Source organism: Apodemus sylvaticus, chromosome 9, assembly GCF_947179515.1.
Source record: "Apodemus sylvaticus chromosome 9, mApoSyl1.1, whole genome shotgun sequence".
In the NCBI taxonomy this organism is placed as follows: Eukaryota; Metazoa; Chordata; class Mammalia; order Rodentia; family Muridae; genus Apodemus; species Apodemus sylvaticus.
Genome location: NC_067480.1, coordinates 49,806,005 through 49,829,247, shown reverse-complemented (window position 1 = coordinate 49,829,247; position 23,243 = coordinate 49,806,005). Strand labels below are relative to the sequence as shown.

The following is a 23,243-nucleotide window of genomic DNA, read 5'->3' as shown; positions in this document are numbered from 1 at the left end:
TTTCTGGCAAGCTGGCTCATAGTGTAGCTATCTCTGTTCCTTTAGGTTCATGAAGCCCCTCCCCCACCCCCCAGGATTCATATTACATCCTTCTGTTTTGCACAATTGAAAAATTCTATATTTTTGAACTCATGTTTTTAGAGTTCTTTTCCACAGCCTTACGGGCTGTCCTGAAGGTCCCAGCATTTACCATTTTGCTAAGACATTAGCCACGCCTTCGGCCCCTGGACTCATCTCATCTCTGATTATCATGGAGTCATTAGCATTAACAGGGAGGACATTCCTCCAAGGAAGAATGTGAAGTATGACATTATTACACAAACAAGCCCTATGCTATGCCCAGGACAGCCATACACTCTCAGAGGCCCACATCTGCTGGCCCTGTCCCAGGGGAAGGAGCCCTGTCCCAGGGGCAGGAGCCATGTTATTCTGTCTCCACCAAGGCCATGCCTGACTCAGCACAAATACAGTTGTCTTTTGACATCCTCATGTGCTATGGCACACACACACACACACACACACACACACACACACACACAGTTTTTTGTGTGATGCTGGAATGGACTTGGACTACTCAGGGCCTTTACATGATAGATAAACACTGCACCCCCAGCGCCTGTTTTTACCATGTTTTGATAGGGAAAAGCTGATTTGCATATGCAGAGTCAAGGGTAGCAAGCAGGAAAGTCACTAACCTCATGCACCATGAGGGCAGAACTGGGACTATTTAGAAGTAAACTCTATTACAATAAAACATCTTAAACTACCTAAATGAGAATAGTGGATAAATATAATGAATTGGCCAACTAAAGAATATATGACTCTGTTTTTTTACCTTCATTTCAATAGAGAGGTTAAGGAACAAAGCTCAATAAATAAACTCTCCTAGATGTTTACTCCTTCCTGCCTCCCTTGCCGCTGCAGTCTGGCTGCCAACAGCAGCTGTAAACATTCCATTTCTGTATATAAATGCTGTTTTTCCACTATACAGTGTAAGTCAGCAGCCTTCTTTATAAGTCAGCAGCCTTCTTTATAAGTCAGCATCCCCACGCCTCATTAGAAACTTAAGCAATCTCATCCTGTACCCCACAAGCATAGGGGGGTGGGGTCTAACTGCTGGAGATTGGTCAGCCCCTCTCAGCTGGTAGGTTTATTTAGAAAGTACTAAGAGACCATAACTCAATTGCAAGAGATACCTGTGAAATAACTTGTGCCAGGACAGTCTCCTCACTCACTGCCTTCTCTCCTTTGAAGCCCCCATCCATCTTCTTTCTGGCTTCTGGTCTCCCAAACCCGTTTTCAGGATGTATATTATATGAAATATAACTTGAGGCAATCTCCTGGCTTTCTCATTGACCATGTACTATTCAAGAGATTTCCCTGGGCCTTAGATAGCACATTAGGACTTAGGGCTACAATATGAATGAAAACTGTTGCAGATCTCATATGGTGTGTGTGTGTGTGTGTGAACATCAGTTAATTAATTAAATCCATGTGCCCAATAAATACTCCTGCTCAGATTTGGAAAGAAGAGGTTAACATTAATACCCAACAGCTCACCAGCTCGGCAGTGCGAGGTCTGCCTGCAGGCCTGTCATCTTTGTCTGTCTCCAGAAGTTCTTTCCGTGAAGCTCGGGTAGAGACGGCGGCCAACAACCTTGACTGGATGATGGTGATGTAAGTATAGCTTCTTTCATTTTAATCACACACTTCTAGAACCTTCCCTGGCCCTCTCCCAGTAGATATCCTTAGCTCTATTTTAAATATCAATAATAGAGTAAGACACCATTTTTATTACCCAGACCAACCTTGGGTGAGTGAATGAGTTACTGTTGGTGTTGTTACCAGAGTCCGGTGGTAGAAATGTGCCTCAAATCCTAATTTGGAACCACCAGAATTAGTAGCGGCTGCTAACCCACCCAAACCAGGGAACTGACAGCACTGAGCGAAAATACCCCCTTTCTCTGCACAAGATACGACTGGATCTCAAAAATAGAAGTGTGTTCTCAGAAATGCCTGCCCACCCCCCAGGCTGGTTGACAAACGATAGATTTCCCAAGATAGCTGCCACGGTGGTGCTTTCTAATCTCTGTATTTCTTCTATTCCAGAATATGGCTCGTCATACTTTCTGAATTTAGCTTTCTTCAAAGCCCATTGGGCTCAAGGAGGAAGGACCCACGACCCTGCAAGGGGATCCCAGTGGCTCGGTGCCCACAGACGCCAGCCTGCGGATGCACCACAGTGCTTCCCACTGTCATCCCACTCGCTGCTGTGAGGAGCTATTTTTATCTCCCTGGCTGCAGCCCTTTATATTTATTTGAAGGAAGGAAATAAATAAAGGTTTGAAAAGGAAAATGCAAAGTCTCAGTTTTCTCTGCGCTGGACAGGCTTGGTATAGGAGTGGGTGTTGAGGATGGGTCGCTTTCCTTGGCAAGTTGTTGCCACATCAGGCCTGCCCCAGGCCTGGAAATCCCTGCACTTTCCTCTTCGGGGTCACCCCTGACTGGAAACTTCTTTCTCTCCTACCCCCATCTTTGGAGGTGCCACCATCTCTTTTGATGCTGCCTGGGATGCTGCATCACTCTGCACCCCCCCCTCTCCCCACACCTCCCCAGGGCTACCACAGTCGAGCATGCGCAGCGCGGCCCATGCAGGCTACAGCATCAGCATCTGCAAGAGCATCAGCATCCGCACCCGAAACCCCGTTCGGGCGCGCTCCCGGAGGGTGGGGTGCAGTACCGCGCTGCGCGTCCCCGTGTATCGCGCCCGCGCAGCGCGTCCCCGCGCCGCTCGCTCCCGCGCGCGCCTCCTCAGCATCCTCAGGCCCGGCAGCAACCCCCGCAGTAACTGGTGCGGCCGCGCCCGCCACTGGGAGGGTGCAGCCGCTGGGGGGAGGCTCCAAGTTGGTGGAGCGTCGGGGACCCCCTCTGCGGGCCGCTCCCCGAAAGGCGGAAAGAGCGGAGGAGGGCGCGCCGCCGTTCCCGAGACCCCAGCCCCTGACCCCTGCCCGCGGCCGCAGCATGCGCGCCCAGCCGGCGTGACCGGCTCCGCCCGCAGCCGCCCCGCAGCCCAGCCCGGCGCTCTCGCGGGTCACTCGGACCGGCGCCCGGGAGCGATGAGCCATGAAGCCGCCCGGCAGCAGCTCCCGGCGGCCGCCCCTGACGGGCTGCAGCCTGCCCGGCGCCTCCTGCGGCCCCGGCCGCTGCCCCGCCGGCCCGGTGCCGGCCCGCGCGCCGCCCTGCCGCCTGCTCCTCGTCCTTCTCCTGCTGCCTGCGCTCGCCGCCTCGTCCCGGCCCCGTGCCCGAGGGGCCTCTGCGCCCAGCGGTGGGTATGGCCGGTGCCCTTTGCGTTGCCTTCCCCCCGCCCCGGGGCCCTGGGGAGGAGAGAGAAGGGCACGCAGGTGCGTGTACCCCGGACAAGAGGGTCCCCAGCCTGGCCTTCAAGCGCCTCCCTGTCGACCTCTCCACCCTTGTCCGTCCCAAGCCCAGGTTCATGCTAGTTCACTTTTGGAAGTCCGTTTCTGTTGCATTCACTAAAGACCCATTCCAGTGACTGTGGGTTCCACCCAGAGGTATTTGGTGGTTCCTGAGTCCTTTAGCGCTCTCTATGTAACTTCCAGTGACAGGAAGATGCAGTGAGCTAGCAAGTTGCTTCTTGCCTTGGGGAGGGGTGGGGGGCATGCAATAATAGTGGCAAATGCTTGATCCCTCAAATTCCCCACCAGGTTTAATCCCTGCCTTTGGAACTAAGGTGAGAGAGGCATCCTTTCACCTTTTGAGAGAGGGGACCAGAGAATGAAAGTCTCCAAGACACTCTTTGCGAATGACCTTTGGCTGTGTTTTCCCAAAATGCTTGTCATAATGAGCAATCAGAATAATACAATGTTGAGCACACTGGTGATTGGAAGTCACTGAAAGCAGAAAGCTGGCCTTGGCAGTAAAAAAGAATTTGGAAAGTTGCCAGCAACTATAGCCCTTTATGGCAAAACAGTTTTTTTGCTCATCTCAAAGTTAGAAAGAAATGGGAATCATATATATATATATATATATATATATATATATATATATATATATACACACACACACATGCATACATACACATATATTTGAAAGTATCACTTTATATTCAGTGTCCATGAATTCAGCACCCAAATTATGTCTGGAGTGTTCTTAGCTCTCAGATGGGGTGATGTTAAGATGGGTACAGTTGAGTTTCTGCATTCTCTGAAGGGGGAGGGGACGAGGGTCAGGACCCTTGAGCATGTTAGTTGCTGACTCTTCTCTAAGCCCATTTGCCCTCTGGACCCCTCACAGTTCAGCCGTTCAATCTAAGAGTGGGTGGAAAAGGTATCCATGAGTACAGTTCATGAGTGTATCCGCTTCCCTGGCTACACTACTTACCTATCCAGTCCAAACCACTGTTACAATAACTTGCCTTTTGGCGTCTCCACTTTCTAACTTCTTAGCAATAGAAAACGTTGTTAATGTAATTAATGGAAAGATGCATCTTAGAACTTACATATTTACTGAATGTATATGTGTGTGTTTGTGCATATTTGTGCTTCCTGTCCCCCCACCCCCCCAGCTCCGCATTGGAATGAAACTGCAGAAAAAAACCTGGGAGTCCTGGCAGATGAAGACAACACATTGCAACAGAATAGCAGCAGCAGAAATACCAGCTACAGCAGTGCAGTGCAGAAAGAAATCACACTGCCTTCAAGACTGGTGTATTACATCAACCAGGACTCAGAAAGCCCTTATCATGTTCTTGACACAAAGGCCAGACACCAACAGAAACACAATAAGGTAGGCAGGAGGCTGAGTTTGCCCAACTTGCTGCTATGAAGAGCTCTCTTTCCATTTGATTTTCTGCCAGAATCTGATTTCACAAATTTTAGTGAAGCATTTTATTAAGTAAGCAATTACTATGATGGTAGAAGAGAAACTAGAGGGAATTAACTTGGGATTGACCAGGACAGAGTTTACTGTTTGTTTGACTGAAATGGAAACTGAGCATTTTCAGATGTCCTGTGACAAACTGGGTCCCCGTGTCTCTCAGGCATCTTGGCACTAAGCAATGGAGTGAACTTGTTTTCTTTTTTGACTCGTTTCTGGGCGCCTTTACATAAAGGTGCAGGGATCTACCTCTCAGGAGATAGGAACTCCTGGCAGTCTGTACACAGAAGGCCTCTCTGAGAGGTGGTGTGGCTGCACTTTCCCCAGCAGGCTTTCCATGCAGAACTTTCATTTGAGTTTACTTTATTTCTTTAATTGGGCATTGGGGGGTGTAAACATTACTGTGATATGTTGTCAATAAACAATTCAGCATTTCAAGAGACTACGAAGAACAGAAAACAATGACTTATATAATCTGTAGACCAGTTTTGATTGACATCATCCTTGAGGACATTCTACATCAATGGTGAACATTTGCTTTTAGGTTGATTGTGAAAGTGGCCTGGAGCTTGAGCAAGATTGTCAAACAAAGACAGAAGTATCTAAGGTTCCAAGAGTTTAAAGAATCCCCTCTCCTGGGTCTTAGTGTTTGAACCAATGATACTTTGCGTCTGAAGCAAATCTCCACAGTGAGGTAGTGGGAACTTTGCTCTCTGTTAGGCACAGAAAACAGGCTGTTCTGTTTGTGGGTGTGATTTCACTGCACATGTCTGACTTTATGATAATAAGGTTACACATTTGCTTCTGAACTGTCCCTGTTCAGTTGGCAAGAGCAGGAGCTGATTAAACATGTAGAACTTAGGCAATGCTTCTGTGTTTTGCATCAGCGTATGATTGGTTTTCTGAAACAGAGGTAAGGACTACCACGCCTCTCCCCATTTCATAAAGGGGGGAGGGGGGTTTAGGGATATAAGGTCTTTGTGTGACTCTTCTCAAGGTTTAAAGCAGCTATTAGGTTTGAACAGTTAATTGCTACTATTTTTAAAACAAGTGAAGTCCCTGAGAAAAAGTGTCCCTTATACTGAATAACTTCGTTAACCTCATTAGCCTTCTTTGTGTGATTTCGAAGGGGGTGTCGCCCACCATGGCTGAGACTGTGAGCTCCTTCTCTAGCAGGCTTTTTGCTCAGCAGGTTTTCTGTAACTTAGTGGAGTAGCTAATACTTCATGTCTTAAGGATAGAAGGAATAGCTATAGTCCTTAGGAAGAGATGCCCAAAGCCCCCTTGATAACATGCAGTGAGAACTAGCTAGCTTCCCTTCTGAGTGAGTGATCTCTATGTTAAGTTGGGGATGGTTACTTGTTTACAGTTCTTAAACTCTAGGGCCTTTGTACAGGGTGCTGGAGGAAGCCCAAAGCTGCCTCAAAGCCTGCTTTAAAGAAGGTCTAGGGCCTCTACAGCTGAGATCTGAAAGAGATTTCAGTGCAACTTCTTTTTAACTTAGGCATTGGATGTTTTGACTAATGCTTGTCCTATGGTCTAGCCTCGGATGGCTGCTTTGTTTGTGGGCGTGATTCACTGCATATGTCCGACTTTATGATAACAAGGTCTGTTGACCTTTTACCTGTCACTTACATAAATGAGTGGATTTCTGCCGTGGAGTACTGGCTTGCTGTTGGAGTGACTACGTTTCTTGACTCTCCTCACCCTGATAGTCTGGCTTCTTTTCTACTTTTGAAAAGAATGTTTAGACAGAAATGCTATTTGAAAGTCTGTTTCTTTTCTTATTAATGCAATTCAATAAACATCTGTTGTATATTTCTCATATGCAAAGCTGTATGGTAAAGGCTCACAGGTAAGAGATGATAGGGGAGACACAGAGATGGCACAAGCAAGATTCTGAGGCTAGCAGGGTTAGATTTTATAGTACCTATCTGATTTGGTGGCACCCTGACTTTTCCTTTTGTGGTCTCCAAATTCCTTTTCCCCTATGCCTTTAAGCTTCTGTAGGATGTTTTCCACTGGATCCTAGGATGACTTGCTTAATAGCAGATATACTTGCCAGCTCAGCTGCTTTATAAAAGTTACAATGAGAAAGTGTAGAATTCCTCCATCCTTGCTTTTTTTTTTTTTTTAAAGAACTTTTGATTTTAATATCTATGTAGTTGGACCGTTCCTTACTCTGGTTCTACTGTGTGCAAGCACATTTTAATGAACGCCTTAGAAATGCTGAATCACTGTGGTTCTCTCCCAGATCCCTGTGATTGGGGGCAGATTTGGAATGGGACATTTTCAAATCTAGGTTGCAAGGCCACGCTCCACATTTATGTCTGAAGAAGTTTTGTAATCTTGTGTGTGGACAGGTCCTTCATACTTAACAGCCATGAAAGTTAAGATGCTTATTAACTCTTCCATAAAGGGGGGGGGGGAGGTTGAAGGCTGGATGTGAGATGTACCTCTGTATATGGTATTGGTTTTGAAAGCTTTAGCATTTCTTTGTCAAGGAATGCTTAGGATTTTTGCAGGTTAGTTTTTTTTTCTTTTTCTTTCTTTTTGCTCTGTTGATTTGACACAAACTAGGATCATTGGGACAGAGGAAATCTCAGTTGAGAAAATGCCTTGATCAGATGGCCTGCAAACAAATCTTTTGGACACTTTCTTGATTAATGATTGATGTGGGAGGTCCCAGCTTCTGTCGGTCAGTGTTACCCTGGGCTGATGGTCCTGGATTGTATGAGAAAGCAAGCAGAGCAAACCACGGGGAAAACGCCAGTAAGGAGCACTTCTCCATGGTGTCTACCTCAGTTCCGGTCTCCAGGTTCTTACCTTGAGTTCCTACTCTGACTTCCTGTAGTGATAAATCATGACTTGGCATGTGTGAACCAAATGATCCCTTTATTCCCATGTTGCTTTGGTTATAGTGTTTTATCACAGCAATTGAAAGTGAACGAGAACAGGAATCATTTCTGTTTCTATACAGAGTGATACTGAAGAAACAGTTGCCTGCATGGCTCCATTTTTGAGAGAAGTGAACATTTATAACTATGCCAGGATAGGAGGCATAAACTAAGCCAGGCCACAGTGGTCAGGAAATAAATAGATACCTTAGCTTTTCTTTTCCTTTTTGGTACTTTCCCAAATTAAGATTTCTAGATAGGCAATCTTGTTATCTGATAGTTTCTTACAGCAATCTCCTTATTACCTAAGACCTCAGTGTACTATTACATAGCAGTATCAGGGCATGTTAATGAAGAATTTTAATTTTATGGGATTCTGGAAAATATATATTTGGTGTCATCCCATTTTCTGTCACACAGAATCTTGAAATCAACAGAGTGCTGAGAGGTCCTTTCTTGGGATAATGCAGCCATGCCTGGTGGCTGGGCCTTCTAAGATTATTTTTTATATATTTTTTTAATTTTATGATAAGAGTCTAGTCACTAGAAAGATCAAGGTGTGATTGAAAGGTTGGGACTTTCTGCCTTGACCATTTGGAAAGGACCTTAAGATATAGTTTATCATCATCGTCTAGTGGCATGATCAACCACACTTATGAAATGAAGCGTCCCTAAGTTTCTGGTCCAAAAGTATCAAATTCTGGGTGGGGCAGGTGGGTAGGTTCAGGAGCTCACACCTTTCTCCCATACCTTGACTTATGCATCTCTTCCACCTGGCTGTTTAATCTGTCTCTTTTATAATGTCTGTTATAGCGACTAGTAAATGTTTTCTCTGAATTCAGTGAGCTGCTCTTAGCAAGTCAGTCAACTCTGAGGGAGTGTTGAGAGGCCTGATTTATAAGCCTGCTTGCCGTCAGCTCAGGCCCTAGCTTGGAGCTTGTGATTGGCATCTGAAGTCTTGTGGGACTCAGCCTTCAACCTGTGAGATCTAACACTATCTTTAGATGGATATTGTCTGAATGAAATTGAATAAGAGGACCTGGCTTGTTCATCATGGGGAATCCTCAGATTGCTAGGTGTGTGGGAAAGAAGGTCCGGACAGCTCATGCCAACAGTACTGTGTTGAGCGTTGAGTAAGATTGAAATGGAAGAAGAGCCTTGCATTTTCTTATGTGTGTTTGATATCAAGACTTGTTAGTCTTTATGAGTCTATGTGCTGTTATGTGATTATTACACATAATAATATATTACCAATGCTGTATACGGATCAAATGAACAATAGACATGAATAGTTAGACTCATTCATCCTTCACTCATTCACTCCTCTTTAAGATGATGCTGGGAAGTCTTTTCCCAAGAACATCGATCAAAATTTACTTGTCTTTTATGTTGTCTCTCGTCTGATTGGGAAGGAATGAGAGAGGGACATGAGGGACAGTTTAGGGTCAGGGGAAGGTAACCTAGATATCATTGGAGTCACCCAAACAAATTACCTCTTGTCACAAGTGACTTTTAGGTAAACAGGCTACTCCCTGTTCCCCACAATTCCAGGTTAAAGAGAGAAAAGGGAGAGATTAGTAAAGTCAGTTTCCTTTGTGTGTGTGTGTGTGTGTGTGTGTGTGTGTGTGTGTGTGTGTGTGTTGGGAGTTGAATCCAGAGACTTGTGTACTGAACATATATCTACCACAGAGGGTCATGTCAGCTGTAAGTGAATTCGGACTGTAGTGATTATGCTTTTGAGTTTGGTTTCTTAGTTCTTGATTTTCTAGAAGCCAGAAGCTTCGTTTTCCTTAGTATGGGACTACAGAAAGAGTAGTAAGGGATACAGAAGTCCCAAGGATTTCCTCCTTCAAGATGTTCTTAGACATTTTTAGAAGTATGGAATATATGTTTTATGATCCTTATTTATTTAGAGGAAGTTTCACTATTGTGGGACATGGAGCATCCACATGTAAGAAAATGTATATAGAAAGAATGTATATAGAAAATGTATATAGAATGTATATAGAAAATATATATAGAAAGAATTCAGCGATTGCCAGACATCTCATGCTATAATTATACTGAAATTAAAAACAAATAGCCTACAGATTCTTCTAGATAATTTTTTTGTGCTTGACTAGATCATCAGGAGTGGGTAATTGTAGTCTTGAGTTTTGGCATTGTGTGAGTTGCTAAGCGTATGTTTATACTGTTTAAACTTGCAAACACACCTCTCTGGTGGCCCCTGCTTCATTTGCAAGTTTTCTTTTAGGCATTTCAGTTAAGCGTGATTTGTGAGTAAGAAGAAGGATCAGTACAGGACATTAGGTGTTTCAGAGACCAGGGATGGGAGTGTGGCTAGTAAGAAAAAAAGCCCTCCATAACTCCTGAGAAATCTAGTGACCAAGCTTTATTTTAGATACAGAAGTTGAGATTTATCATTGATGTCTTCAAATAGGACTAGCTAGGGAGCTGCAGACAGAGCCAGGGTTCGAATCTACCTCTTTCCTGGGCAGAGCTCTTAGTGGAGAGAGATAGTGAGTGTCAGAAGAAGTGGAGGCTGTACAGACAGGAGAGGCAGATGCAGGGGTTTGATGTATCCCATGTCACGGGGTGAGTCATAGGAGGGGGCTCAGGAAATGAGCTTGGTGTTGAACACCAGTCCTGTGGCTCACGGAGCACTTACCTTCTGAAGGGGGTGGCTGGAGGGACACAGACAAGCCTCCTAACAACACCAGCCCATTGGTTAGAAGTGTTGCCAAGTGCCTGGAAAAGGAAATGACAGAACATGGTATAGAATGGTAGTCTCCTTTGAAGGGCCGAGTGGGCCTAGACTCTGGCCATGACAGGTCCACTGAGTATTAAGAAGTAGCTCCTATGTAGAGAAGGTGGGTGTATGCTCTAGGTACGGATAGGAGAAAAGGCTAGAGAAAGACAGCAACGTTTAGTCTCCACTCTCTCCTGGTGCAGAGTAAGAACGGCACTGTGGTGTGTCTGCGCCATTGCTAGCTGTTGGAACAGAAGGTGGTAGACAGGCAGAGGAGGGAGCCACCTCTGCTCAAGGAAAGCAGAGAGAAGAACCGGGCTGCTTCCTAATTCTGTTTTCCTTAAACTGTACTTTGAACCTGTTCTACACAATTTTGTGTTGGAAATGCTATTCTCAAACTCATACAGTAGTGGTATGTGGTGGTGCAGTCCTTGGGAAGTAAGTAGGATGGGAGGATGTCATGCTGGGAGGGGCCCCATGATGGCATCAGTAGCTTTGTATGAAGAGCAAGAGAGACTCCGGCTCGAGCATTTGGTTTGCCATGGGATGCTCTCAGTCTGCTCATGCTGCATCAAGAAGGTCTTTTGCATATGACAGTGCCATGACCAGGGGCTTGCAGCCTCCAGAATCACCAGCTAAATGCACCTGTGCTTTTTCTAAGTCTTCTAGTCAGCGCTATTCAGTTATAGCAGCAGACAACAGATGGAAGCACTCTCCTGCCTCAGTTGTACCCTTCTTAATTTCTTCTGGTTGCTTGGTGTCTTTGGGTGTTTGGATTTGAAACCTTGTCTTTGATTCTTTTCTTCTATCAAGTCTAGAGCAGTTTTTTTTTTTTTTAAAAATCTATTGGAGTAGCTCACAGCTGAGCCGTGCTGTTGACAGTCTGGCCTCGCTGTGGCCCTGAGCAGTCTTCCTGCTCACAGCCTGCCTCGTTCTTGCCAACCCTATAACTGCTGGTATCCTCTTGCCTTCAAGTCTTGGAGTTAGTAGTTCACGGCCCCTTTCTTCTGCCAGCCAGAAAATAAGCCAGGACTCTTTGTCTCATGGTGTTGCCCAGGTTTAGTGGCGTCAGCCAGCTTGAAGTAGTGGAGAGAGCTGTCCTCACTGTCCCTATTTTTTCTCCCTGGGACTGCTGTCTCTCAGCATGGAAGAGTGAACTTGGGGAGTGATCTGTGACTCTTCTTTCCTTCATTTCCTGCCTATTAATAGTCACTTACCAAGTCTTGATGCTGCTCCCTGAATCCACCCCCTCCTCGCCGCAGTACGCTCTTGTCTCCTTCTCTGTCAAGCCATCAGTCCCACCGCTGACAGATTAATCTCACCGGATCACTTATTTCCTCACGTGACTCCCTTTCTCCACATGCAGCAAGCATAACTTCAGCCAGATAAGTTTTCCTCGGGCAGAGCACAGGCTGTACACCTCTGCTTCCCTCCTACACCACGGAGCCATTGTGGTCTTTCTCGTTTCAGCATTCTTATGGGCCACGTATAGGGGAAGTCTGTGGGCATGATTTCATCCATATCTGTCCAAACTATGACGCTACTTTCAGAAAACCCCCGTGCTCCATGGAAAGAAATGAATCCATCACTAATGTGTCCTGAGGATTTGAGGTCCAAATTCCATTCATTCCTACTTCTCTCCGAGGGTCTTGTCATATCCATCTTTAAAACCTGAATAATTAGTTGCTCCTAAGGTTTAAGTTTTCAAAAATTGTTTTCCTTTCGAGAAAGTTCATAAAGCATGAAGTACATAACCATAAAGTTTTATTCACCTAAAGTTTTCAGTTCTCAGTGAATGAAGATACCTTGTAAGAACTTTAGCACAATTTAGCGAACACTCAGGCAACGTCTGGGTTTTGCAGTGTTTCTGGGGAGTCTTTGTGCTTAGAAATTATGTATATTTAGTACAACTTTAATTAGGTTAGTGATGGAAATCCTACTATAAAGGGGATCTAGTTATCATATTTATTTTGGAATAATGACCTCGTGTCATTGTGTCAGGACAGATAGAAGTCTCTATCCCTGGGAACCCTGTCCAGTGCAGCTGTGAGTTAGTTCAGTTTCTCAAAGTTTTGTTAACATCTTGTTTGGCTAGAGAGTGTACAGAAACACATTTCCCCTGGAAATCTCCTCCACTTGGAATTCTTCTATGGTGTGGTGCACTCACTTGTTAATGAGCTTGACCTAAACAGTAAATATTTTCTAAGGGTTTGATGAAATGGGAAGGACGGGACTGTGAGAAGATCCCCCCTGCCCCCATGATAGACACTATCTGCAGAGTGGTCAACCGTGAGGCTGCTATGGAGAAGTATGAGCAGGCCAGGGCGATATATTACTCTTGGGCTTAAATCTTTCAGCTGTGTAGCAGTGTCCTGTCGAGGGATGGTCTTGTCGAGCTTTAGATCCTAGGTGGATAGTGGCAGCCCGGAGATCGCCTGCTCCTGACTTTTTCCTCTGCCCTGTAGGATTAAAGGTACATGTAGGAGTAGTCTGACCTAAGTGTGGACAGAAGCTGATCTTGAAAAACAAACAAATAAACAACCCACAAAACAAAACAAAGCAAAGCAACAACAGCAGCAAAAACAACCAGAAACAAGATAAAAGCGAACCACCCCCTTCCAAGAGGGCTGGAGGTGTGGGCAGCTAGAGAGGGCTTGCCTAGTATTTGCAAGGGTTTGGGGCTGGTCTCTTAAATCTCTACAGAGGAGCACTAGGGAGCCGAGAAACAAGGAGCAAGAGGCACTGGCTTGGTTCTTCTGAGTGTCTGCGGAGTTCCAGGATCTCCCTGAAGCTTGCTCTCCTTCAGTACGGACGTGCTAAAAACTCCCGTGGCAAGTTGCAGTCTGACTCGCTTAATTGGGTGCTTTGTGCTGTCTTGTGTCACAGGCCTGCCAGTACATATGAAAGCAGTCGCGTAGACGGGCGCTACCAACGCTATAAATCAAGCCATGCGTAGACACTTCTTTCCCTCATGTGTCTCCCAGCTCTTTACTTCTTCAGTGAAGTAGAACACATTAAGTTATTTGCACCTCAACTCTCCAAAGCTTTGTAGCAGCAAATACAGTCTGTAGCTTTTGTATTAAACGTCATTGTTTTATGGAGTCACAACCCTACCTCTCACCCACAGTCCTCATTGCAAAACTACTGAGATGGTGATCGTGTCTATGTTCTAGATGTGGAGCCTTGGTCTCCAGACATCCAGTTTCCTGTACTACACTTCCATGGTGGGACATAGAGAGCTTGTCATGCCTTTGAGATAAAAATATTTTAAAATTATTTATTTAAGGGATGGTGAGATGGGAGAGCACTGACTGCTCTTCCGGAGGTCATGAGTTCAAATCTCAGCAACCACATAGTGGCTCACAACCATCTGTAATGAGAAAAAAAACAACCACCCACCCACCACCACCACCACCACCACCACCACCAAAACTATGGACCAGAGTGAGGGGCCCGGTGTGTGTGTGTGTGTGTGTGTGTATGTGTGTGTGTTAGGGGAGCGAGTAGGGCCAGAGCAAGAGAGAGAAGGGAAGGAGAAAAAATAATTTTAAAATTTGTTTTCAAAATACTTATTTTTAAATTAGTGTGTGTGTGTGTGTGTGTGTGTGTGTGTGTGTGTGTGTGTGTGAGTGCAGTGCCCACAGACACCAAAAGAGGGAGTCCTATCCCCTGGAGCTGGAGTTAGAGACTGAGCAGTCTGGCATTGGCATTGTTGCTGAACTCAGAAGAGCAGTTCATGCTCAGTGGCACCTTCTCTGTAGCTCAGATGCTTGTCTTCTTGATCAAAAGTCCTGTGAGCTAATGACACCAGAGCTGTGCCCCTTCCTGCCACCAGCATTTCCTTGCATTGAGTAGGTTTGTTGGTCTTTATTTTCCTTCCTCTACAAGTGTCCTTTCTTCCCCTTTTCTCCCTTCCCCTTCCTTCCCTCCCACTTCTTCCCTTTCTCTCCCTCCCTCCCTCCCTTCCATTTGTTCTTCCTTTCCTTCCCTTCCCTTTCCCTTTCTTTCCCTTTCTTTCCTTTCCTTTCTTTTTTTTTTATTTGTGAGACAAGTTTATATTATGAAACTCAGGCTAGCCTTGAACTTACAATATAGCCCAAGCTCACCTCAGACTTAAACCACTGTTGCCTCAGCTGCCCACATTCTGGTATTGCAGATGTGTCTCACCATGTCTGACATCTTTCCTTATTTGCCTTTAATCTTATTTTTTTTTCTTCTCTCAGATTTTCCTTCCTTATGGAGAGAGGGGGTGGGTAGAATTGTGTTTGGTGTTTCCAAAGTATATGTCAGACATTTGACTCATTTTAGGAGTAACTTCTTTTCTTGGGAAAGTATTCTTGTATACTTTGTAGGAGCTTACAGCTTAAAGAGGTGGGCGTCTGAAGCAAGCAGATTTAACAAGAATTGGTAAAGTCACCCTTTATATAATTTTTTTTAGTAGCTGAGGGATAAAAAATAGACAGAACTCCCAATTTAGCACGTTTGTCTGCACATGGAAAGTAGCATAACTAGGGACTCAAAACGATGATGGTATTTCAAGTCAAAGCAAGGAGATGACCATCTAACAATCTGCTATATCTGTTTATCTGTGGAACATATGTGATTCTAAAAAATTTGGCCATTGTTGTGGTTTCAGCATGAAATGCCGCCCCCCCCCCCAGGGCTAGTGGGTTAATGGCTTAATCCCCAGCTGGTGTTACTATTTTAGGGTGGTGGACACATTAGGAGGTGGGGCCTGGCTGGGGGAAGTAGATCTTCGGGGCTGTCTTTCACCCTGCTGTTTCCTGGCTACCATGAAGTGAGCTGTGTTTGCCACATGCCCCTGCTGAGCCAGCTGACTATGGGCAGAAACCTCAGAAAGCATGAGCTAAAGGGCCCTTCTTTTCTTAGGTCATGTTCCTTGGGTGTTTGTCAGAGCGGGCCCTGTGAAGAGGGCTGCTTAGAATATCAGAAAATGTTGTCTGTTCCTGCCATCCTTGTTGCTGCGGAGTGAGGAACAGCCGAGGGTTTTCAGAGTCTTCTTGGTTTGAGCTGCAGATGAGTTGGATTCAAGTCAGATGGAAGAAGGCTTGAGCCAGGTTTGGGGGCACAGACTTACCTCAGGTCTCAGGAAGCTGGTGGTGGGATCCTGAGAAGGAGTATGAGAGGGTGTGTGTGACACCTGATGAATTAACTATCTGTGGTCCTTGCTGAGCCATGCTGGCAGCTAGAGATGATTTCTCTCAACTGTTGTTGATAACCAGGACATTTGGAAAGCAGGCATTTTAGTGAGTTATAAGGCCAACCTTTTCTTACTTTCTTGGCAGTGTGGGAATAAAACCCAAGGTCTCTATGTGCCAGGCCAGTGTGCATGCTACTGAGCTGTGTCCCTAGCCGAAGGGGGCTCCTATTCCCTCCTCCTCGAGGGTATTGGCAAAGCCCCCTCCCCATACTTGTGCTACGAATAACACAGATCTTAAGATTGTTTTCCCAAGAACTGTCCCAATTAGCAAACTCATTTACTTTTCTTCCCTTCTGCCAAGTCTCCCAATGAGGCCAAACTCAAGAAAAACATTGATTTGCCTTGGAAATGAAATATAGAAAGGATGAGACCATGGCAGATAGAATGTGTCTACATCTTCCAACTAGAAAGAACCCAACAGGACGAGAATATCAGATACACAGCTTGCTTTCATTTTCACATTGGGATACAATTGAACAGGCCAGGGCCAGCTTGTAAAATCTATGTGCAGGTTTGCCAGAAGAGCTGGCACACTGATTCTCCTAAGTTTATAAATGATGGCTTTGTGGTGAGTTCTCACTAATTACTTTGCTAATTGCTGTAGGCTATCCTGTGTGACACAGTGGCCTTTCATCTCGGCAGAATGTCCATACAACAGTTAGTTGCATTCATCTCTGTTGGGCTGTGTGACCACCATCTCTTGTCCCCTTCAGAACCAGTGGGACATCCAAATGATGCCATTTGTATTGGCTTTTGTTTTCTAATGGCATGTAAAATTGTTTTCAGAAATGGTTAATCATTATTCCTTTCCCTTTTAATTAATCTAATATATATTGTTTTCATTATATTTATTCTTATATTTGAGTGGCATTCATCCTTTCAAGACCTACTGAAGCATTTAATATTGTTACTCAAGCAGTATATCCATAATCTATCCTGCTCCTTCTCACATTCTCTTCATAATTACCTCTGAAACTGTCTTCTGTTTTTAGAAAATAAATTCTTTATGCATAACTAAAGTCTAAAAATCTGCCTACCATAAATTTTAAGTTTGTCTTTTCATTTAAGTTTTCCGAAGTTTGAGGATTCCCCTGGGATGTTTCTATACCCTAATATGTTAAACATTTATGAGCTAAACTGACTCACTGTTAGGAAACGCTTGCTTTCTGTGTAGTGTCTGGGAGTCTTAAACCTTTCCTGGAAGGCTATTCTCACCATAGTTTTGAAGACTGTTATCCATTTGTTTATGTTTTGACATGGGATAGACAACCCAGGCTTACCATGTTTAAAATGGAACTTTTAATCCTAACATCTCCTGTCCTAGCCTGCCCTTCCCATCTTTTTCCCATGTGGGTAATGGGAACATCATCTTCCAGACAGCTTCTCAGGCTAAGAACCTTCTCTCGCTCTTTCTCCTACAGCATCACTAAGTCACCAAGTCTCATTGCCCTTTCAGAGCTGATCATTTCGCTCCAATGCCGCTCTGTTGGGTTAATGCACCATCACCTTTCCCTTACATTGTCCCTTCACTTTGTCCCCTCTCTCCTCCCCAGTCTTGTCATTTCTGTATGTACCAGGCAAATTGATCCTGCTAAATTCCGATTTGGATTATTCAACTAAAACAAAACAAAACAAAACAAAACAAAACAAAACAAAACAAAACAAAACAAAACAAAACAAAACAAAACAAAACTACCTCCAAGAAGAGCTTCTCATTTTCTCTGAGTGATTTCCACCCTTCTCATCATAACGCTGTGGTCACTGAAGAAAATTAGGTGGTTCCTTTTACAGTTGGGTAGACAGAAGTGCTTTGCGTGTTTACATCTTTGAGCATAATTTAGAAAAGTGAATAAGCCTTAAATATCAGTTTTACAAGTGATTTGAAATATAATAAGGTATGTATATTCTAATTTATAGAATTTGTTTTCTTACAGATACTAATTCAATGTAATTTAATTCTTTTTTAAATTAAAAAATTAAAATGTATACTAAAATAGCTAGCTTATGTACTTCGATCAATACATATTTTAGTAAAAAGTTTTTATTTTCCTAGCTTTAAATCCTAGACCATGCTATCAAAGTGAGTTTTTTAAATGTTAGCAATGGAAGACAAACACGTCATTTCAGTACATTCACTGACGTAACACATTAAAGGGTCTCTATCCAGAAATGCTTGTGTAGGTCAGAAAAACACAGCAAAAGTTGATGCTTCTGTGTTCAGCCAAGGGAGGGTGGTGCAATGAGGACGATGATTTTCAGTTTCATAGAAAGGGACACTTTCTTCTTGGTATCTAGGGCCCAGAATGGGAAACTCTGTAGTGAAGACAAGAGTCTTCACAAGATTTTGGGGGTAGGGCTCCTATGGAAATAGCTATTATTCAACCTTTGGGCTTCCTGGGCAGAGAAGAGAGGACAAATCACTGTATAATTGTTTTATAGCAAAGACCCTGTGCTACATTCTCACCAGTACTGTATTTCCTTGCTAATCCTCGCTATCTCAGCTTTTTAATTTCGATGATCCTCGGAGGTGTTAAGTGATAAGTCCTCATGGGTTCAGTTGTGTTCCCTCAATGTTGCTAAGGCTGAATACTTTTTGATATTCTCATTGATGTCAAATGTATTTTCTCTGGAGAAGTTGCTTATTCAATCTTCCCCCCTTTCTGTTTGTTTTCTGTTGTTGAGCTGTTAGAGATTCTTCATACATTCTGAGTATAAATTTCCAGTCTCTTGACTTGCAATGTTTTCTCCCATCCTATGTGGACTCTTTCATTCTGTTGGCATTGCTGTCCCCTCTCATTGGGAAATGGACTCTATGGCATAATAGACCAATAGAAAGGATTCTACCATCTTCCTTTCTTCTTTTTATTTCCAGACAAGATGGTAAGTTTCCTAGTTCCTCTTGAACTCACTCTGTAGCCCAGGTTGGCCTCAAACTTGCCACCTTCCTGCCTTAGCTTCCTGTGAGTAGCTAGGATTATGGGCCCATGATAGCAGGCTGACAGTGATGTTTAATGTACAAAGTTATCAGTTTTTTGATGTCTCATTTAGTTTTTCTTTTGATGCCCATGCTATAAGTGTCATATTCATGAAGTCATTACCAAGTCCTGTGTTATGAGGCTTTCTCCTCATGTCTTTTTTCCTGCTCCCATGTTTTCTTCTGGAAGATTTATTATTTAAGGCTTAGATGTAGGGTGTAGGTCCTGGGTGGACATTAATTGAACTTTCCTAGGTCATGAAAGTCAGGTTACACATTTCTTCCTTCCTTCCTTCCTTCCTTCCTTCCTTCCTTCCTTCCTTCCTTCCTTCCTTCCTCCCTCCCTCCCTCCCTCCCTCCCTCCCTCCCTCCCTCCCTCCCTCCCTCCCTCCCCCTCTCTCTTCCTCTCCCCCATCTCTCTCATATCTCTTACCTGTGGATATCCAGTTTCCCCAGTACCATGTATTGAAAAGACCATCTTTTCTCCTTTAAACTGTCTTGGTATCCTTGCGGAAGATCATCTGACTCAATTTGCATGAGGCTTCATAATCTACTCTGTTGGTCTTCCTGCTGTCCTCTACGAAGAACCACACTTTGATATCACATCTTTGTAGTAAGTTTTCAAGTCAGTAGGAGTCAGATGAACTCAAGGGCCTCACGCCTGGTAAGCACATGCTTTATCATGAAGCTATACCTGTAGCCTCTGGTCTTCACAAGATCAGTTCCGTTGTTTGGAGTTCTTTGAGATTCCATTATAAACTTTAGGATAGATTTTTCTGTTTCTGGGCTTGGATGGCTCTATTGATTGCTTAGAGTAGTACTGCATTTTTTTTTCTGTTTAGTTTTTAAATCCATGAACTCTGATGGATTTCCATATATTTGTGGCTTTAGATTTCTTTCATGTAGTTTTGTGATTTTAAAGTTACATCTTTTGCATCTTTAATGATTTTATTCTTCATTATTTTATTGTGAATGGGATTGTTTGGTTAATTTCATTTCCAGCTTGTTTACTGCTAATATGGGAAATCAGGCATTATTTTGTGGCAGTGGGGACTGAGCCCATGGTCTCACACACCCCAGGCAAGCAGTCTACTGCAAAGCTGCCCACTCAGCCCTTCACCTTGAATCCTGAGTGTGGTTTTTGCACTCTGCAATTTTTTTTAAATTCATTTACTATTCTTAGATTTTTTTTTGTAGAGTTTTCTGTATATGAGTTCATGTCATATATGGACAGATGATTTTCATGTCTGCCTTTGGATACCTTCATTCCTTTCTTCTTGCTTAATAACTTTCCATTATAATGTTGAATAGAAGTGGTATAAATTGACACCTTCAATTTCTCTCTGAACTTAGTCTTTACTATTCATTGTCATGTTAGTTATGGTTTTGATATAGGTCCTTTGTTATTTCAACAACAACAACAACAATAATAATAATAAAAGATAATTTATTGTATTAATTTTGTGTGTTTTTGTCTCACATATTTCTTTTAAAAAGATATCAGACTATGGGGAGAATGATTGATTAGTAGGTTGCCAATTTTGGATAAGTTATTTGTCTGGATTGAAATTCTGTCATTTTAAGCCCAAGAGGGTTGAGTTTGGAATCCTTTAGTGTATTTTAGATAAACCTGGGAGGTTGCAGAAACGATGTGTGAGATTTAGTGACTTAAAATTGTTATGTGTCATTTCATTTTGACATGGGAGAGTTCATTCGATACAACACTCTGGCCCAAAAGTTCTGTGAAATGTCCTTCCAAAAGAGATATGTTCCGTAAAGTTAAGGATCTGTCATCATTTCCAGGGTTGGCTCTATCTGCGGAGTAGCTGCCATCTGCGGAGTAGCTGCCATCTGAAACCGGGGTGTTTGACAAAGCGTAGGAGTGATAGATTATGGATATTTATCTGAAAATGGAACAAGGCAGAGTAGGAAGAAGGTTCATTTTAGCAGTGTCTGCTGAGCAAGCTCGAAGACTTGAGTTCGGATCTATAGTCACCCACATAAAGAAAAGCTGGTTGTGGTGGCTCATGTCTGTCACCTCAGAACTTGGGACATGGAGATAGGTAGATGCCAAGTGCCACTGACTAGCTGCTCTAGGTGAATCAGTGAGCTGCAGGTTCTGTGAGACATCTTGCTTCAAAACATGGGGTGGAGTGCATTGAGAAAGGCATTTGATGCCCTTGACCTCTGCACACATTGACAGCTTAAGTGTACTCACACATGGATCCACACCAACATGTAGGACCGAGGAGGCTGAGGGGAGAAGCTGGCTTCAGGAATGAGTGGGGTAAAGTGACTCAAAGTGGAAAGAGTTTTTGAAAAATAAAGCAGAGGAGCGGCTAAGGAGTGGTTTTAAATAGAAGCACTGCTGCCTGGATCATGCTGCACCCCTGACTGGTCATGAAGTCCTTAGCAAGGCATTTCTGTGTCTTGGTTTCTGGTGATAGAATTCCAAAGAGTAACGTTGGAACTCCAGGGCAAAGGAACGTTCCGATAGGTGAAAACCTAACAGCAGGTCTACATGAAGAAGCACATTCCCATGTGTGAAGTTGGCATAAATATGTCATGCGAAATTCATGGTTACTTTTACATGTTTTCCAATGTGGTCTAAGAATTCAGAGTTCATGGTGGCACAAAAATGAATAGCAAGTCTCTTTCCTAGCACTCTTCAAAGGCTGGCGAATTTCTGTTTTTAGTTCTTATAACATTTAATAATTTATCTCTGACCTATTTTTAGATACCCATCAGCCTAAGATATTATCTTTTCTCCGCCTCAAGCAAAGGTGAAAGTGTTTCCGTAGACTGTGCTCCTTTCTCCCCCAGCTCCTGACTTTTACTTTTGACATATTTTTCTTTCCTTTCTTTTTTTGTGATTTTAGCAAGCATTATACACTTAAAATGATCTTGAAGGGATTTAGTTGTAGAATTATGTGTCAGGTTGCAGTCTTTGGCCTCTGGAGAGAGAGATGAACTTGGAGACCCAGGGAGAGCAGCTGGAACAAATTATCCCTCTCTGAAGGATCGCCAGGAGCGCATGCTCAGCGTGCAAGGCCTTGGCAGGTTAATAGTGAAGGACAGAGAGACATTTTGTGGGAAAAATGTTTCATATTTCCTGCTGTGTTCTTTGCTCCAAGTAAGAAAGGACCAGAGGACAAAGGTCTTGTTAGGATTTCTTTCTCATTATGTTAGGAGCATACTAAAGTGTTTTAAAGGGGAAAGAAGGTAGTATTACCTGGTTCATATTTTAAAAAGGTCATCTGGCAGTCCTATTCAAGGTGGACAGTTCTAGGGCAAGAGTGGATAGAGGGAGACCACTTGGGGCTTGCTCATAGTTGTACAGAGCCAAAACCAGTGTGGTCTGAGAGATGAATAGGTAGATACATTTAGTGATGGAACGTCTAGCTTTCTGGTGATTGGGCTGGAACAGGAAAGGAGCTGTGGTAGAATCCTGTCTTCCCCCAAAGCTGTCCACATCTGTATCTCCAGAATCTGTGAATATGGCACCTTCCCCGACAAAAGAGATTTGATGGGTAAACAGACGGTTGTGGGATGGGCTGGAATGCATGTGGGTCTTCTGGGTGGCCTCACGTGAGCACCAGGCTCAGGCCATATAGGGCAGACTAATAGAAGAGGATGTGACTCCACAGTCACATGCAGACGCTTGCTTGGAGGGACCCTTGAGTCAGGGAGTGTGGTGGTTCCTGGGATTACAGAAACCAAGAAAATCGGTTCTCCCTGCGGCTCCACAGATGGAACCGTGGTCACTGACACCTTCACTTTAGTCTGTCGCCTTCGATTTGGACTTTTGACATTCAGAAGTGTTAGCTAACAATTTGTGTTGTTTGTAGCTGAAATTTTTATAGATATTCAATAGAGCAGGCATAAGAAACTAACCCAGAAGCCTGGAAATGCCTGGTGGGCTTGTTTTCCTAGGGAACTGTGAAGGAAGTTTAGAACCAAGAGGAGAGGGCACCCCAGTCACAGAATGACTGGTGACCTCTGTGAGTGACTCAGCTGTGGTGTCAGGGACAGGTCGGAGTGGGATGGAAATATGGGGGCCATCGTCGAACAAATGACATCCAGGGACCATGGAGTTTCATACACCATGAGGATATTGCCTCAGCTGTGGAAAGACAGCTTCGTAACCTCCGAACACAGGCTCCGCTCTGACTCTGCTCCCTCTCATTTCTGGCTGTTTAAATTACAGTTGTTTTCTTTTGAGTCACCAAATGACATTTCAAAAGATAATAAGAAGCTGTCACTTCGGGAGGAGAGAAAGTAATTTTAAGCATCCTTTAAAAAAGATTGAAATTTTGGACCATGCACATAGTTGCATTATTGCTTTCTTTATTATTTTTTGAAGGATTGTTTGACAGATTTAAGCCTGTACTTTAATTTAGAGGAATCTCTATGGGTGTAAAAATTTAAAACTCCTGCTTCTCAGGTGGCTTACTCTACCTGTAGAAAGAACCTAAATGTTGTCTTCTTGTTTCTCAGTCACTTCCT

The 23,243-nt window shown here is 43.8% G+C and overlaps 1 protein-coding gene across 1 annotated transcript in view; it reads left to right on the top strand.

The window, feature by feature from the left end:
- Positions 1 to 3,123: 3,123 nt before the first annotated feature.
- Positions 3,124 to 23,243, top strand: part of Adam23 (ADAM metallopeptidase domain 23) — a 153,614-nt gene continuing 133,494 nt past the window's right edge. The window contains exons 1-2 of the mRNA XM_052193578.1: positions 3,124 to 3,325; positions 4,586 to 4,806. Of these exons, the coding sequence (XP_052049538.1) occupies positions 3,124 to 3,325; positions 4,586 to 4,806 (423 nt within the window). The remainder of the gene's footprint in view (positions 3,326 to 4,585; positions 4,807 to 23,243) is intronic.